At 34.8% G+C, this 17,437-nt stretch overlaps 2 protein-coding genes across 5 annotated transcripts; one reads left to right on the forward strand and one right to left on the reverse strand.

The window, feature by feature from the left end:
* Positions 1-5,013: 5,013 nt before the first annotated feature.
* On the forward strand, positions 5,014-13,273 carry LOC8258233 (proteinaceous RNase P 1, chloroplastic/mitochondrial). 4 transcript variants are annotated; one of them, XM_048373985.1, is made up of 8 exons: positions 5,015-5,319; positions 5,528-6,782; positions 7,255-7,344; positions 7,435-7,616; positions 9,135-9,255; positions 12,137-12,205; positions 12,371-12,520; positions 13,060-13,273. In XM_048373985.1, the coding sequence occupies exons 2-7, from the start codon at positions 5,583-5,585 to the stop codon at positions 12,476-12,478; spliced, it is 1,770 nt and encodes a 589-aa protein (XP_048229942.1). In that variant the 5' UTR covers positions 5,015-5,319; positions 5,528-5,582; the 3' UTR covers positions 12,479-12,520; positions 13,060-13,273. The 4 variants fall into 4 exon arrangements, 3 of the variants coding, with proteins under 3 accessions (XP_048229946.1, XP_048229942.1, XP_002526061.2); XR_007215845.1 differs by lacking the exons at positions 12,137-12,205; positions 12,371-12,520; positions 13,060-13,273 and adding exons at positions 9,583-9,699; positions 9,793-10,091 and having other exon boundaries at positions 5,014-5,319; XM_002526015.4 differs by lacking the exon at positions 13,060-13,273 and having other exon boundaries at positions 12,371-12,783.
* A 60-nt stretch (positions 13,274-13,333) lies between these two features.
* Positions 13,334-17,167, reverse strand: LOC8258234 (calcium-dependent protein kinase 17). The gene is made up of 8 exons (XM_002526016.4): positions 15,824-17,167; positions 15,398-15,541; positions 15,155-15,307; positions 14,842-14,957; positions 14,581-14,748; positions 14,232-14,359; positions 14,017-14,116; positions 13,334-13,784 (listed from the first exon to the last, which is right to left on the reverse strand). Exons 1-8 carry the CDS (start codon positions 16,527-16,529, stop codon positions 13,689-13,691), a joined length of 1,611 nt encoding a protein of 536 aa, XP_002526062.1. The 5' UTR covers positions 16,530-17,167; the 3' UTR covers positions 13,334-13,688.
* Between the last annotated feature and the right edge of the window lie 270 nt (positions 17,168-17,437).

Genomic DNA, 17,437 nt, shown 5'->3' on the forward strand with positions numbered 1-17,437 from the left:
TTATCAATAAACTAAAATTAAATATTTTTATAATTAATTAAAAACATATTCGATAAACTTTATAATTTAATTATGGGTAACTAAGTTTGAATAGGTACTTTCGTATTTATTATGATAAAAATACAAATATTATCTAGGAAAATATTCAATAAAACCACCATGTGTAACGCTTCACACTTTAGAAAATGAGAGATATTTTTGTGTTATTATTAAGTAATTTGTTCCAAAAATTAGTTTAGGGGCTTATCTTTCCTTTGGACCAAACATTAGGGGCCAATTTGCACATTTGCCCAAAAATATATTGTCTCATTGCTAATACTTTTTCAGAATACACCATATCTTTCTTAATTTTTCCTATAAGTATTAATATAAAATTGTTTATTGATAAAATTAGTATTCCTTTTTAAGTATTTTAACATCCTACTAAGCATCTTGTAGTCATTATAATTATGAGAACATATATATTATTTTATTTTCAATCAAATATTAAATAAAATTTTAAAATATGTATGAATTCCATAACGCATTATTATATGCCACATCATTTATATAGGATTATGTTTAAGTGATGGTTAATATTAAATATTTGTAAAAATATATAAAATAAATTATTTCATAAGTTGATTTGGTACAAAAAGTGTTACAAGAATGAAACACAATAAGTCTTCTTGATACCAAAAGATATCTATATTCCTAAAATGTAAAGCAATTTTAAAATATTTCACTCTCTTATTACCATTTAAATTCAGTAAAAAAATAATTTTGACATAATTTCGCTTTAAATATTTGAAATATTTCATTAAGTCAAATTAATTCTAAAAATATAGTTTGATCCAACTCAAATAAATTTTTGAGTTTTGAAGTTTTGAAGTTTTGAACCTTTAATAAACAACAACATTTTTAAAACTAAATTAATTTAATTATCCTTTGAAGACATTATAACCACTAGCATAATATAAAATATTAACATTGTAAAAGAAATTAAAAATAAATATTTTTAAATTTCATATTAACGCATTTTATACAAAATAAGTTCAAAATTTTATACTATAACTTTTTTTTTTTATTTAATTCTTAAGTTGATATTATTTCCTGATATATGTTGCCCTAAAATTCAATATCATTCAAAAAATCTAGTAGACACATAAAAATGGAAATTTTTAAGATTTATAATTCATTGTCGTAGAGAAAATGAAATATGTCAGTAATTCTAAATTGCCATTGTGTATTCATACTTATAATTTTATACCATTGGCATTCTCAATAATCTCATACTTGATAAATAAAATGTATTAGTTTTCATAACTTATTTCTTGAGAGAAATTAGTTTCCATAACTTTTAAGTCATCCAACGTAAAATAAATTAAAAATTTTAAAAATATAGTTTTAATTAGGATTAAAAACCAATAGGTCCAGTACGGTTATCACTAAAGAACTAGTATCATACTTGTAACGGCCTTACGTGAACTGGGCCTAGTTATTCAATATGCTAATTTTCAATATATATTTTTTCTAGACTGTGGAGTCTAACAACTCGAAGCTCTAACTGCTACTGCTACTGCTGCAATCCTGAGCCGACTTGTAAACATCCTGCATAACACTGGTAGAAAAAGATAGGAGTGAGTAAAATTCAGTCAGAGAATAAACAAAAAACAAAGGAGAACGGACAAGAATTTAAATAAATTTATATAAAACTATACTATGTTGAACACTTTTCTGCTTAAGAAAATATTCCTATTATTCTGAATATTAATATTTGATAAAAAATATTTTAGCTAGACAAATGAAATTTAATAAAACTATTTAAATAAGGAATCAGTTTAATATGTATATGAATTTGCTATTGCTTTTACTAATTTAAATTCAACTATCTGCATAATTGGATCCAATTCGAAAATATAGATACTAATTTAAATTTTGATATTATACTAAGATAAAATAAAAATAATTAAAATAAATAATTCAGTAGAAACTAATATACACTCATAAATGTATCATACTGATCCCTGGAAAGTTTAGATGTTCAGACGTCTCACTTATGCAGATCTCAAAGTGCAAAAAATAGTCATACGCGCGTAGACAATAAATTCCCAAAAGGCACCACCTAGCATACACCCTAACAATGATATGTGTACTAAGCGTTGTCCCAAAGACAGTATAATCTGTTTACACCGGATGTCTAAAGTGTGATCCCATAGGTCTCATAAATGAGTATATACTTATTTATCCAGCCAAGTAAAATCATAATTGCAAATAAAGTAAAATAAAAAATATCATTCTCTGTTCCCAATTTTTATAGAAAATAACAAGTTTCTAAATTGTATCTAAAACACATGCTTCAGTAGTAATATTCCAACAAATCATAAGAAAATAAATGTAATAATATATTACTGAAAAATATAATGTTATAGGTTTATCCACTCACCTGGTTTGTAGGACTCAACCAACTGTACCTCTACTTAATTTTTCTGCTAATTTCACCCGGACTGCCATTCGAACGCATAACCCTAAAATTCACACATAAACATACTTTAGAATTTATCTTAAATCTATTTTTAATAATCTTAACTGTCATGGCCCCATCTGTGGGCCCGTGAACGGCACTAAGGAATGGGTAAGCGTAAGGCCACCGAATCCCATAGTAAGCATGACACTCACGGACTTAAATAAATCTCATCTCATTTAATATTATTGATGCCACAATTTATCAGAACCATTAAATTTTGCACAATTAATTCGGTCTGCCAAAAGAATTAGGCGAGACCGAAAACTACAAAGAATTACAACAGATATGTCTATTAATTCTACTGCGGAGAATCTAAGATTTTACAAGTTAACATACCAAATAAATTGCATCACCCGATGATGAAGGAGTCAGGTTACTAGATAAGAGTCGCGGGAAGATTAACAGTTACAGATCTGAAAAACAGTAAAATTGAGGCTGTCAGTCTCAAGAGTGAGTTAAAATCATATATCTAAAAATAGTTGCAAACACTTCAATAATACATTTATTTAATTTGAAATAAATACTAAGTTATACAAAAATAAACGTGTCATATCATGCTTAAATTAAATAAAATAATTTCTTACACACTACGGGATGGAGTACTTCAGTAGAACCCTAATCCCAACACTAACATCTCGGTCAATCTCAACACTGACATCTCGACTAATCTCAACTCTAACATCTCGACTCTCTCATTCCAACAGAACTGGCGCCCAGAGAGCGAAGCTCGACCAGGGTCCTTAATTCCAGTCCGGTCACTTAATGTTCACTATCAGCCTTAGCCTTTCGGCTCTCTTATTCCAATAAGACTGGTGCCTAGAGAGCAAAGCTCGATTAGGGACCTTACCTCCAGTCTGGTCACTTAGGTTTCCAAATAAGCCGACGCCCAAAGAGCGATGCTCGACCAGGGACCTTTACTCCGGCAACCACACTCTACTAAGCCCAGAGAGCGATGCTCAACCAGGGCAAGTCCTAAACTTTCCTTTTAAATTTACTATTTTACCCATTTTCCATCACTCACGGATTTATACCGATGCACTCATCAAAATACTATGTTCTACTGTTGTCTCGTCCCGAGTCAACACAAAATCGGTAAATTCAGTGATAACGAACATGATATATATGAATGGTAATCAAAAGTATTATATATATATATATATATATATATATATATAATTAAATGAATAATTTAGACTTACAATCAATTAATCACAATAACTATTTAAAATTGTGCATGACACGTGCATAACAGATATATGACTTTAACTCACAGCTTTGACGACCTCCTAACTCTGCTATGATGTCTCAGATGGAGCGAGCCGAACTAACGGATTTATCTAATCAGGGAAAATAATTTATCAATAACACTGAAACAATTGACAATTAACCCTAGGTCTATATTTCTAGGACTGACTGTCTAAGAATCTCGACTCGGGTAAATTCTACCGAAAATTCGGCAGAACCTCCCCTACAATACGAACATTTACCTCTCGTAAAACGGGTCCAAGACCTGCCAGAAAAATACTTCAAATAATCAACAATTTAATACAATGGGAGTCGGGTCCCCAAGACTTCACTATTTTTCCCGACTCCCCCACACAACATAAATCACGACTATAGCAGGCAGTTCGACAACCAAATATTTTAACACATAAATATTATCTAATACTCAACACAAATCAATAAGCATATAATAAACCAAAGAATTCTAAAATCAACGGGCCAGAGAAAAATTACCGAGACGCTTGATTTCTTGGTCGACTCGCCTCCAGCCGCCGGAGTTCGATCGATGATCCGAACATACAATCGGACTCGAAATGACGCGCTGATGACGATCTCGGCTTTCGATTTTCTGATCCGAACCCCGATCATCCGAAGAGATTTGCGGACGATCTCGGCCGTCGATTTGCAAACGAAGTCCGATCGCCACGAAAACGATGCCATTGTGAAGCTTGAGCTAAGGAGAGTCGGGATACGTCCTCCGATCAGCCGAAGCTCGCCGAAAAAACCAGAAAACGCCGACTGCCCCTACTTTCTCTCTCCACCGCCACAGTCGACACTGCCGCCGCAAAAACAAAGCCAAGACCGAGAGGAGTCGATTGCCACAAAAAGTGGCTACCGACCGGACCTTATCAACTCTCCCCTTTTTTTTTTCTTCACTTTCAGCCCACTCTCCCTCCTTCTCTTCTCCCCCCGACGCCGACTCTCTCCTCCTTCTTTTCTTCTTTCTTTTCCTTTCTTTCCTTATCAGCATTTAGCCCCTGAATTTTTCTTCAGTACCATTTGGTCTCTCAACTATTTTAATTACTAGCAATTTCGTCTTGCAGAAATTCCAATTAACCCCTAAACTTTTCTTTAGCTTTTTAATTAAGCCTCTAATAATAATAATAAATTAAAAATAAAAATAATTATTTTTAGATTTTAAAATAATTATTTAAAATTACCAGAAAATATAAAATTTAGAATTTAATTAATTATCAGATATAAAAGAAATCAACTTCTTCAATCTAGAGACAAACCCAGGATCGGGTCGGTTTATACCCAAAATTGATGGGTTGATCATCGGATCCCGGGTCAGATATCGGGTTGATAGCAATAATCAGTCACATCTTCTCTAGCTTCCGTCGGCTTCAGTTTACTGAATAGCTACCAAAACCTTATAATTATAACTCAATAAGCAATTTGTGAACAAATGACAATTTGCTAGGATTTGCGTTTCTATGAAACGAAAACGGCACCGCTGTACTGCAATATGTTTGACGGGGGCGACGGCGGCGGTGGCAGTGAGGACGTCAGTTTCGGATAACATATAGGTAGTTTTCTTTTTTAAATTTGCTTTCTAGTAGTTGCTGATGTTGTTGCCATTCTTTAATAAGATTGAATTGCTATTTGCTGATACTGTTACCAAAATTTATCAGCAAAAACTTAGTAATGAAATTTTTTATCCAATCTCTTTAGTTAGAAAGAGAATTCTGGCTTGCTTTTGATAGTTAACTGAGTGTATAATTTGATTGGTCACAGTTATAATTTGTGCTTTTCTGAACAAGACTGGAAAGGGATAAGAATATTGTTAGCAATGCTGCGTGGAAGCTCGTTTGCTCCCTCTTTAAATAGAGCCTCTCCTCTATTCTCATTTTTTACCAAAATTCCATTCTTTTCAAGTTTTCAAAATAATTTCCATTCAATCCGTCGTCCTTTTCTCCATTACCATTATTATGTATTTCCCAAACCTGTTTGTAATATTCAAGCCTCCCGTTTTTGTATGGAGAGAAGAGTCCAATTTTGCAGCTCTGCACTTTCTGCAAAGCCGCAGATTCACGAGTCCTCTGCTCTGGCTGCAAAAAAAGTTTCCAACAAGGCAAAGAAGAAAGCACGCCAAGAATCACCTGAGGGAGTACTCAGATCGAAGATAGATAATTGCTCAAAGCATGGTAATCTTGTTGAAGCTCTTCGCTTGTATGATGAGGCACGAATTAATGGGGTACAGCTTAACCAACACCACTACAATGTGTTGCTCTATTTGTGCTCTTCTGGTTCTTCGGTTGAATTGGGTGGAAATGGGGCCAATGAAAAAGCCTCTAATATGCAGTTCAAAAGGGGTTTTGAGATCTTTCAACAGATGGTTATTGATAAAGTTCCTCCAAATGAAGCTACTTTTACAAATGCTGCAAGGCTGGCTATTGCAATGGAAGACCCCGAGATGGCCTTTGATCTGATTAAGCAGATGAAATGTTTTGATATCCTGCCAAAACTGCGTTCCTACGGACCGGCCTTATTTGGATTTTGTAAGAAGGGGATGGCTGATAGAGCTTATGCAGTTGATGCACACATGGCTGAATCTGGGGTGATGCCTGAAGAGCCTGAGCTTTCTGCTCTCTTAAAACTTAGTGTTGATATAAAGAGAGCAGATAAGGTGTATGAAATGCTGCATCGATTGCGAGCTACTGTCAGGCAAGTTACAGAAACAACTATTGATATTATTGAGGCATGGTTCAAGTCTGAGGATGCTTCTAAAATTGGAGAGGAGAAGTGGGATGTGAGCAAAGTAAGGGAAGGAGTTGTCAGGGGAGGTGGAGGTTGGCATGGGCAAGGGTGGTTGGGCAGTGGACAATGGAGAGTTGTGAGGACTCAAATTGATGCGAAGGCTGTTTGTAATTCTTGTAGTGAGAAACTTGTTTGTATAGATATAGATCCAAGTGAGACTGAAAACTTTGCTACCTCATTAACTAACTTGGCTTGCCAAAGAGAGGTTAAAGCTGACTTTGTCCGGTTCCAGGTAATACAACAGCTCCTTATGTCTAAGGTGAATGCATTCAAGAAAGCATGGACATGAGTATATCAATTCACTGTTAGTTCTTTTCTGCTTTTTCTCTTTCTTTAAGTCTTATAAGTCTGTATTGCCTGCAAGTGGAAGTTGTAAGTATCATCAAAACTTTTGAACTATTTTCTTATTTATAAAAGATCCTTTCCATGTCGTAACCCAGTGGTCTGGCCTGTAATCTTGTTTGCTGTGACTGTTTCCATAGCATCAATGGTTGCTGCCATGTTGTAAGGTCCACATTGATACCAAGATGGTGGTCCCTGCAGCATGGATGCAGCCTTCTTTATCTTAGAAACTAATTCTTCCTAGCCTCTTGGTATTTTCTGACCATGGTAGTGAATAGTCAATACTTGCTACTTCTTCATGGTTCAGGCAAGTGATACATATCGGTAATATCTTGACTGACTAAGGAGGTGAATTCATTCAGGAGTGGCTGCAGAAACATGGTCCATTTGATGCAGTTATAGATGGAGCAAATTTGGGTCTTATCAACCAAACGAATTTCAGCTTTCGACAGGTAAGGGAATTGCGAAGCTTAATGTTCGTTTTTTAGTTTTCATACATTTATATGCATGGATGGGACTGTAATGCTTCCTTTTGAAAGCAGCTGAATACCGTGGTTAGTAAGTTACGTCAAATGAGCCCGTCAAAGAGATTGCCTCTTATTATTTTGCACAGAAGTCGTGTAACTGGAGGTCCAGCTCAGAATCCTAACAACATGAAATTGCTAGAGTTTTGGAAAAAGTCTGGTGCACTTTATGCTACTCCTACTGGTTCAAATGATGATTGGTAAGTTTGCATTTTATGAACTCTGTTTGTTATAGTGACGCATTCTTTGAATCTTGTTTTTTCTTTTATCCTTGTCAGGTTAGAAAGTGTTAATGCTTTTAGTTTTCTATGGTATAGGAAAACCCAAATCCTTATAGTTGAGAGAACTGTTATGAGTTCAATAGCAAAGAGCACTTGTTTCACAATGCTCTTTCTACCGATGGATGTCAACAAGTAATAACTTCCAGAACTATCCCTCTTGATTTTGTGAATGTTGACGGGAACTTTGGTGTATGACACCTAGGATTTCTAAGTGAAGCTGCATGCACTTTTTGATCTAATTTAGATATGAAACCCCTTTCACGAAATTCCCTAGGACCTGTTCTCATGTGATATGGAATTCTGACTTGAGTGACTTTCAGTGAGGGAGAAATTTATGAAAACTGTGAGAACAAAGTTACAAAAGTTAAAGAATGAGGAAAAGGAAAAAGAGGGCTGAGTTGGAGTAAAAGCAAGAAAGAGAGGTAGAATTCTGGAATTTGTTTATTATTCTTCATGCTATGGACTTGTGATCATAATACAAACCTTAACTTACTTCCTGTCAAGGAAACTGAAATTGACATCAAGTTACAGTCTGCAGGTATACTTCATAGGCAGACCAGAAACTATCAACAGTTTCAAAACCTTTATTTACTTCTCTTAGCTTTGATCCCTGTTCATACCCCCTTTTTGCAGCCTAATAGTCCATGTAATTCCTACCAAATTATTATCAAATAGGCTTAAATAATTTCTTCCCCTTAAAAACTGTCTTATGTCAAATGAGCTCCTCGTTCCTTTCTTTTTCAACTAATTCTTGTTCTTGGCTATTTATCTCTGTAGATGGCGAAATGTGAGATACTATCGTGGTTAGATAGTTCTAGTACGGTGCTTTTCTCAAATTTGGCTTTGTATGGAGAGAGCAGATTAGTGTTTGTTTTACCGTGGCATTTTAGTTAAAGAAAATTATTTCTTCTACAATTCGAAAATATTGGCCTTTAATATGTTGGTTAGTGCCTTAGGGTAAAAGAAGGGTGGGCATGGTATATGAGATCTGGTCGCTGGTGGTCTCCTTCAGTGCAAGGGTTGGCAATGCCTGTTCCTGTTCGATAACACAGGGGCCTTATATTAGAACAATAGGCTTGATAAGACAACGAAATGGTGCTTGAGTACATGGAACCTGATACCTGTGTTTGCTTTGCACTGGGAACAGAGTTGAAAATGTTCGACTCTGGCTGGAATTTATCTTTGAAATATTTTTCCTGGAAGTATTAGAAATGAAAATTTATATGTTTTCATTCAGGTTTGTTGTTTAAGTTGAGGGTTTTTCTATTAAATAGAGGATGAAATTTTGCTAATACAATCTATTTCGTGCAATATGTGAGACTCAAATATTACAGGACATTATGCTTGCCCATGATATCCTATGAAATCAGATGTTCTCGAATCAACTTTGAATGCCTTTTTCTTAAAAAGGTTGTTTTCTGCTATGTTTATTTACAGGTACTGGTTATATGCAGCTGTTAGCTGTAACTGTTTATTGGTGACGAATGATGAAATGAGGGACCACCTGTTCCAGTTGTTAGGAACTTCCTTTTTTCCAAGATGGAAGGAAAAGCATCAGGTATTGCACAATTCTTCTATTTGGAACTCTTTTGGTCCATTTTTTTGCTCATTTGGAGAACTGTTTGCCTGCGGTGATTAAGTGTTTGTCATGAAATTGGATGGCACTGGAGAAAAGCCTTGTGCGGAATTAAACATGAAAATTCCTTGTATTTTCTGGTGATATTCCCAGAAATCACATATGCATGGGCTTCTTCCGCTTGTTTTTTCACTCAGTGTGGATCTGATATTCTTTTATTTTTCGTGTTATCATCTGTTATTATTTTTGTGGACTGTTAAAACTTGTGATGACGGAGTCTTAGTGAAGGAAATTAACATTAACTGCTAGTTTGAATGAGATGAGACAAAGAGCGATAAGAGGAAGAGAAGAAAAAGTTAAGAGTTCAGATTTCAGCAGTTGTTCAAATTCTCATCAACAAACAAAACTGATCTTTGGACACTGCAAGTAATTTTGGTCACTTTGCCTAATTATTCACTCATCAGTTGCGATTGCATTGCCTAATTATTCACTCATCAGTTTCAATTGCATTGCCAACAGAATTGCTGGGCTGGCATTTGAGCTCCTAACTGACTGTTGACTTCTGAAATGGCTTGTAACTGATCTTTGTGGCTTCCAGCCGATTCCTCTAGCTTCAATGCTCAGCTCCAGCTACATTGACCAGCTCTAGCTCCAGCTTAGCTACCTCTGTTGAGCTGACTTGATTAATTTGTTTCTCGCTAACTTTTTCTTTCGAGTTATCTCAGTCATGAGCCGAGCAAGCGGATAGGCTGTTTTCTTATAGTTCTCAATTGGACATATCGACAAGGAATTATAAAAGCATATTGTTTCAATCAGTAGCACTGATCTCACCTCTTTCTATCTCTGTTATTACCTTTCTTTTTTTACCTATCATCTATCTATTTACACCTATCTTTTTCTACCTTTATCTATTTACACCTATCTATCTATCTATCTGTCTGTCTGTCTGTCTGTCTGCCTATCTCTCTTTATTTTCCTCTTCAAGTGGGAGAACAACAATAAGCTGCAGAATATTTGCATACTTCGAGTTATCTATTCTTTCATTATATGATTAGATTCTATTATTTATTGGTGTCCTCCATACAACTGAAAATAGATGAAAGAGATTTATTATATTTAACCACTTGTGATGTTATAGGATTAGCTGAATTCTTCTGTAGATAAACATGAGTTGTATGAAGGTGATGGTTAATTTTAATAGGGGCTAGAATAGGCAACCTTAGAACAGGATTGTAGTCCAGGAATAGACATGCTTAGGTCAGTTCTTCTGTTCAGAACTTCTTGTATGGGCAGTGAGGCGGGAAATTTTTCATCTGTTTAAGAAAAGAAAAGTGAAGAAAAAAGGAGCGGATTAGGTATTCCTGTCAGTTGTCAAGAAAGCAGGAGCAAGGTTGTAAGCGTAGGCTGCACAAGTGGAGGTAGCAAGCGGTGCTAGGGGGTCAGAGTCAAGTCAAACAGCTTGACTGGAAGATATCAGAGAAGAGAACTAGGCGACTGGCCCTATAGAATGAATTAAGGTCAGTTTCATGACGTATAAGCTGGCATGACTTTTGTTTATGTATCAAGATATTCTTATATCATTTGCTTGGGAATACTTCTTGAAACTTTTGAATTACCAGCTTCCTGGCTTTCAGAACTACTCATCAATCTCTTTCCTGCTTTGCTAGCTCTCGGACTAGTCGTATTAATACCTGCTTTCTTACTTGCTGCTTGCCTTCCTGCTGCTTTTGGACTTGAAGATATATTTTACATCCCCTTTCATGATGGAACAATGATTTCAAAACCTTACTGAAATTTTCTTATTTGTCTCACTTCACACTATGTGGATGAATATTTAGTCTTTCTTACAGTTCTTATAAACATCTTTCTGTGTTTGATCATCTCAAAATTAAATTCTGGAAGGGGTTGTGGAGGTGATTTACATTCCCATTCTCATTTCTTTTCCAAGGTGACCTAAACATGCCCAAAGTTCTGTATTTATTCATCCCAGCACAAATTATGTCTGTTCATCATCTACATCAAGAGAGACTCTGCTAGTGATTATGTTGCCGCATCACAATCATTAAAATTTGACCTCTATAGTGTTCTTTATAGTTCTTGGCATTAGGATAACTGTCGTGACAGTTTGCCTATATATTTTAACCCCTGCAAAATAGGTATTAATTTCTTTATCAAAGTTAAAATAAAGTTGGGAGTTTTGGATTTTGACGTATAATATGGCTATAGCAATACTCCAAATTTAGATGCAAATTTCTGTTACTGTGTGATATTAGATTTAATTTGTTTACTTCAATGAATGAACAAATTCAAAATCATTTAACTATTTAACATATCAAACTTCTAGAAATTTCTGAATTTCATGTTATTCTTGAGCTTTGCTTTAGCTCATATTAAACTCAAATATAGTCGGACTTTAATGAATTTTATGCTCGACTAACTATAGTCAATTTCATTTTTACATAAAATGAAGGGTAAAGTACAAAAAGATGCTCATGTTTTGGTCAATTATTGACTTTAAGTGTGGTTTTTTCCTCGACAAATTAGTATACGTGGTTCGCTATGTTAAGAAAAAAAAAAAAAAAAGAACAACAGCGAAACCACATGCATGTTTTTTCCCCCTAGAATGAATAGTTCTAAAAATGATATGTTTTTTCCATTACTATTTCAGTGACTATTATGTATTTTACATGAGATGATGTTTGTCTGATTTCTGTTTGTATTTCAAAAGTTCATTGCATTTAGACTTCCTTGACGATGTGATTTAATTCAAACTAAGCAAACTGTATGAACTGCATTTAACTGACATCCAGGTTCCATGAAATCAGTATGTGAAAAAATCATCATTTTGTGTAAAAACTTGCAGGTTCGATTATCTGTTTCAAGGAGTGGAATTGCTCTACACATGCCTCCTCCTTATTCAATTGTCATTCAGGTGAGATAATTGACTGACTGTTGATCTATGAACGACAGATGCCTGAAGTGCTTTTTTGCGAGCCTAAAATGCAATCGGGTTCCATATTTTTCATCCGGGAAACCTTCCTTCACTTATCAAATATAAGATTTGTTAGTGACTTTGGTGTATGTGGTATAAATGCAGGAATCTGAAAATGGTAGTTGGCATGTGCCTACTATCTCAGAGGATGATATTGAAACACCGAGGCAATGGTTGTGCGCCAGCAGAACGAGGAACAAAGTAGTACTTTAAACTGTCATTTTTGGCTGCATGAACGGGCATGTAAATTCATTGGTGAGATAGAGAAACTTCTGTAATCCAAGTACAAATTTTCATTTATTTTAAAAACATTTAGCATAAATATCAAAATGTAGCAGAATTGTCCATGCTTTGAAGATTAGATGAAGATGAACAAGACTCTAAGATGAGTCTTCTCCAACTAGGAGAACATGAGAGTAAATAGGAATCCTGAATAATCAAATTATTCTCCAAATAACTTGACATTCAATTTTTTTTGTCTAGTCAAAGATTAAGAGGTATCTTAGATTTTTCTTTTATTTAAGTAATTTAAACTCTACATGAACCAGTGCCATGTCTTTTAGCAGAAGCAGTGGCCTTACCATATGCAGTTTCAGTATGAAATTGATAAGTTAAATGTGGAAGCTCTTAAGGGAAGGCCAAGACTTATCAAGATGTTACTCTTGCATATGTTCAGTCCATATCATTACAATTAGGGGAGTGCTCATTTATTCATTCTTTTTGTTTATTTCTTTTTTGTTCCTAGACTAGCAAATTCAGTAGCCTACCAACTTGCCCTTTTTTTTTTGCTACAGATTCTGAACAGGTTTTCATAAAGAAGCTCTACTTTGGCCATTAATTGAGTCTTTTGTTTCAGCTGATGCAATTCTTTTTGCTTCTTGAAATGAAACCGTTTGAGACATAATTTTGGCATTGGATGATTAATGCATACTCAATTATATAAAATTAATGAATATGCATTAATTATCTATCCGTTCTTTTGTATACGAGGATATATTTTCTTCTTTTTAAACAGTAGCAGTGTATTTATATGTTCTTCTAAATTGGATCAACACGTGCAATAAGAAGTAGCTAAACTCCTAAGTATTAGTTGTCTTATAGAATATCAATACATGAGCACACAAGGGAGAGTACTAAACTGTAGCCAACAGAACACCCATCAAATTTAACTACCCTTTTGTTAACACCACCAATAACGTTTCTACTTATACAAATCTCACCCACATCCCCTCCCTTCAAGCAGACAATAATCCTCCATTCTTGATTTTGTTTTGTTCTTTTTTGTTCAAGTTTGTTGTCCAGGTTCTCTAATATGTGCATGATCTACAGCTTCTTTTCTTTTCTTTTCTCTGCCTCCACCTACTTCAAATGTAAAAAGGTCACCAACATACTTGTAAACTGATCTTTGTGTTTTCAATACAAATCAAACAAATACAGTGTCACGCCTTTTCTTTGGGTTTGCTTCTGGGTTTCCTTTCCTCATCATTGCCACAAATTCATCATAGTTTATTCTTCCATCCTGAAAAGAACAACTTGTCACTTTATTAATGTGAAATGCCAATATTTAGTCCATTATATACACATTATATGGTTGTGTTTATTTTTTTCCTCTTTCTTTGTGTTGTGATTAAATTTATGACGAGTATAAGGAGACGCTATTCCTGTTAAGTAGTCCAATGCCTATTGATCCTCCCTTGAATAAAAAAAAAGAAAAGAAAGAAGAAGTTTATTGTTATTGTTTTGGAAATTACATGGTCACTGTCAACTTCAGAAATGATTTCCTTAATGTCCCTCCCATCGTGCATTCCATATTCACGAAGTGCTTGCTCCAGCTCTTCAGTTGTGATGTACCTATTCAGATAATATAAACATATATAGAGATAATAAAAAAATTAGTGTTTATATGTATATAGTGAACTGAACTAGTATCTGATTCAGAAGAATTTGGTTAGTTAATTTCTGTTACCCGCTATTATCTTTATCAAAATGCTGGAAGGCTGTGTAAAGATGTTCTTCTCTGTCCATTCTGTTCAAATGCATCGTTGCTGTGATAAATTCATCATAGTCTATGGTTCCATTGCCATCTGCATCAGCCTGTTTTTTTATTTTTTTGAGTAGAAAATAAGAGCAAACAAAGAAAAGAATTAATATGGTGTTTATAAAGGAAAGAACTATCCTGAACTTTAATTAAATCTTGACAGGCTATTTGATTGTTTGAATGTTATAAAATAAAGATATTGGGTTTAGTTATTCAAGAATTGAGTGTCTGTCTCGTAGCGCAGAAGATTATAGAAAAAAAAAATGTAAGAACTTACGGCTTCCATGAGTTGTTTGACTTCGTATTCGGATAGCTTTGTCCCTTGCTTGGCAAGCCCTTGCTTCAGCTCTTCAAGTGTAATGGTGCCACTATTGTCAGTGTCTATGCCCTTGAACATTTCCTTCAATCCCATAATTTCTTCCTCTGATAGACAGCCAGCAATAACCTACATTGCATTTCATGAGAAAATTAGGATGATCAAACTTCAAGTAAAAGGAAATGTTTTAATTAGCATTTTTCAGGTCTAAATGATTAGTACCCTTAAAGCAACTTTCTTGAAATTATTCATTGCTTTGAATTGTTTGAGCCTACTCAATACTGCATTGTCAAGAGGAGTATCAGGAGCTTCTCCATCCTCCTTGATCCATGGATGACCTAAAGAAAAAAAAAAAAGAAAAAAAAGAAGAAAACCAGTTGCTCTTCATTAGAAAATTCTTAATAATCACTTCTTTTTGTCTCTTTTTGTTCTTTGAGAAAAGGTTTTAAGCCTGTCGAATCCATGCCGATCGATTTCTTTTTTAAATTTCTTTTTAATTCATAGATAGCTTCAAATGCAAGAAAATCAGACTTACTTAGAACCTGGATGGCTGTCAACCTCTGTTTTGGGTCTGAATTTAGCATTTTCCGGACAAGATCCTTAGCTTGAGGTGAAATTTGAGGCCAAGGATCACTTGTAAAATCAACATGGCCACGTAAAATTGCATTGAATATCCCATGTTCAGATTCTGTCAACCAATTTTTCAAGTTTTACTTTCAGAATATAGGTACTAAAAACATGTTTCTTAAGTTTGGAAAAAAAGAAAAGAATGACTTGCCAGCCCAAAAAGGTGGAACACCACTTAAAAGAATATACAACATGACCCCAACACTCCATATATCTGCTTCTGGTCCATATCTCCTCTTCAACACTTCAGGTGCTATGTAATAAGCACTCCCAACAATATCTTTGAACACCTCTCCTGTGATCATAAGGATAAAATTAACCCATCTTTATTATATATATATATACCCCAAAAAGGCATGGAATATATTTGTTGAGCTTGTAATCACTTCAACATTTTTCTTTTTCCCTTTTGAATATCATTTCTATGAGTTTGATTATGAACCCTTTTCATCAAACTGCAATATTTGCCATGCATAATTTCTTTTTACAGAACTTGGATTTAAACTTTTGGAAAGACAGACAGACATTTGACCACTGAGTTGTTGCTGACATATAATATCGTAAAAAAGCAACATACCTGGCTTGTAGAACACTGAAAGGCCAAAATCTGTAGCTTTGAGAGGGGAATTCTCGTCTTTATTAAGCAAAAGGAAGTTTTCAGGCTTGAGATCTCTATGAATAACACCCATGGAATGACATGTATGAACAATTTGAACAATAGTCCTAAGCAAAGAAGCAGCAGCACGTTCTGTGTAATGACCCTTAGCGATAATTCGGTCGAAAAGTTCTCCACCGGCACACAACTCCATCACCAAATGAACAGAATGTTTATCCTCGTAAGCTCCTTTGAGCTCCACAATGTTAGGCTGGCCTGTTAAATGATGCATAATCTGAACCTCCCTCTTAACATCCTCCACATCTTCCTTGTTTACAAGCTTTCTTTTGGCTATTGTCTTGCATGCAAACTGCTCGCCTGTGGCCTTATGCGTACACAAATGTGTAACACCAAACTGCCCCCTACCAAGTTCTTTGCCAATGGTGTAAACCGATTTTACTTCCTCCATCGGGCGGCCTAAGACCGGCCCTATAGGAGCAGCCTTGGCCGGTTTAGGAGAAGCTGCCGGAGAAGGAGAAGTTGGAGCAGTTGACTTAGGAGGAGGAGTGGTGGAGTTTTCTTGGTTAGCATTGTTAGCAACACTGCCATTTGTATTATTAGCTACTGCCTCCCCTTTTTCATTTTCTGCAGCATCACCAGAGTCCCCACGAGAGCAACAGTTGCCCATTATTCGTATTTAAGCTAACGAAGAGAGAGGACTTCGGGGGGGTGGTGTTGGTGGAGGTGGAGTTGTTAGAAGTGGCGGTGGTGGCGGCGGCTTAATGAAGGAGAGAAAAGTCTTTAAGTTTGATGGCAAAAAAAAAAGGCATGTATAGAGAAAGATAGATTGATTGTTAGAGAAAAAAATGTGGAAAAAGGTAGGAAACAGGTTGGATTTTTGGTATAAGGAAAGAAAGAGGATCGATGGTGAGCATTTTTAGGATAAATGTGTGTAAATTTTGTTGAATCAGTCTTTATTAAGGTTTGGCTTTTAAATTAATGGGAAACAATGTTTTTTAAACACCAAGGTTGAGAGAATTTTCCGGGAAAGTCTCTTTTTCTTTTTTTTTTTTATTTAAATTTTTTTTCCTATAAGAAACAAAGAAAATAACAGCTTTTGTTTTTGGGAATATTACCTGATTTTCAAGTGTTCTTTTGGGTCTGTTTTATCTTTATGATTAATAGTTAGGTCACACATATTTGATAATCACAGCTACTATCAGCCTGTTTAGGACTGAGTTGAGGTGGGCAAATGTTCTTGTGATTTTCTTGGTGATATTTTAGTACATTTGACAATTATATTATTAGCAATTTGTGTCTAAATTTATTAACACCGTTAATAGTTTTGAAAATTGAATCTCAAATGTAATTCGATCGCTATAAAATCGGTTTTATCGAATAGATGACAAAATATAGAGTTATCTAGTCTTATCATATCATTTAAAACTCATTGAAATTGACGAGAATTAAAAAATAAATAAATTATATGACTATTTTTTCTCTTTTTGATTTTTCTCTTCAAACTCTATAAAATTGACATGGTTAGTTTTGAATAAAACTAAGTTAGTAAAGAGTGAAATGGTGGTGGAATCGCAA

This window comes from Ricinus communis, chromosome 1 (assembly GCF_019578655.1).
Source record: "Ricinus communis isolate WT05 ecotype wild-type chromosome 1, ASM1957865v1, whole genome shotgun sequence".
NCBI lineage: Eukaryota > Viridiplantae > Streptophyta > Magnoliopsida > Malpighiales > Euphorbiaceae > Ricinus > Ricinus communis.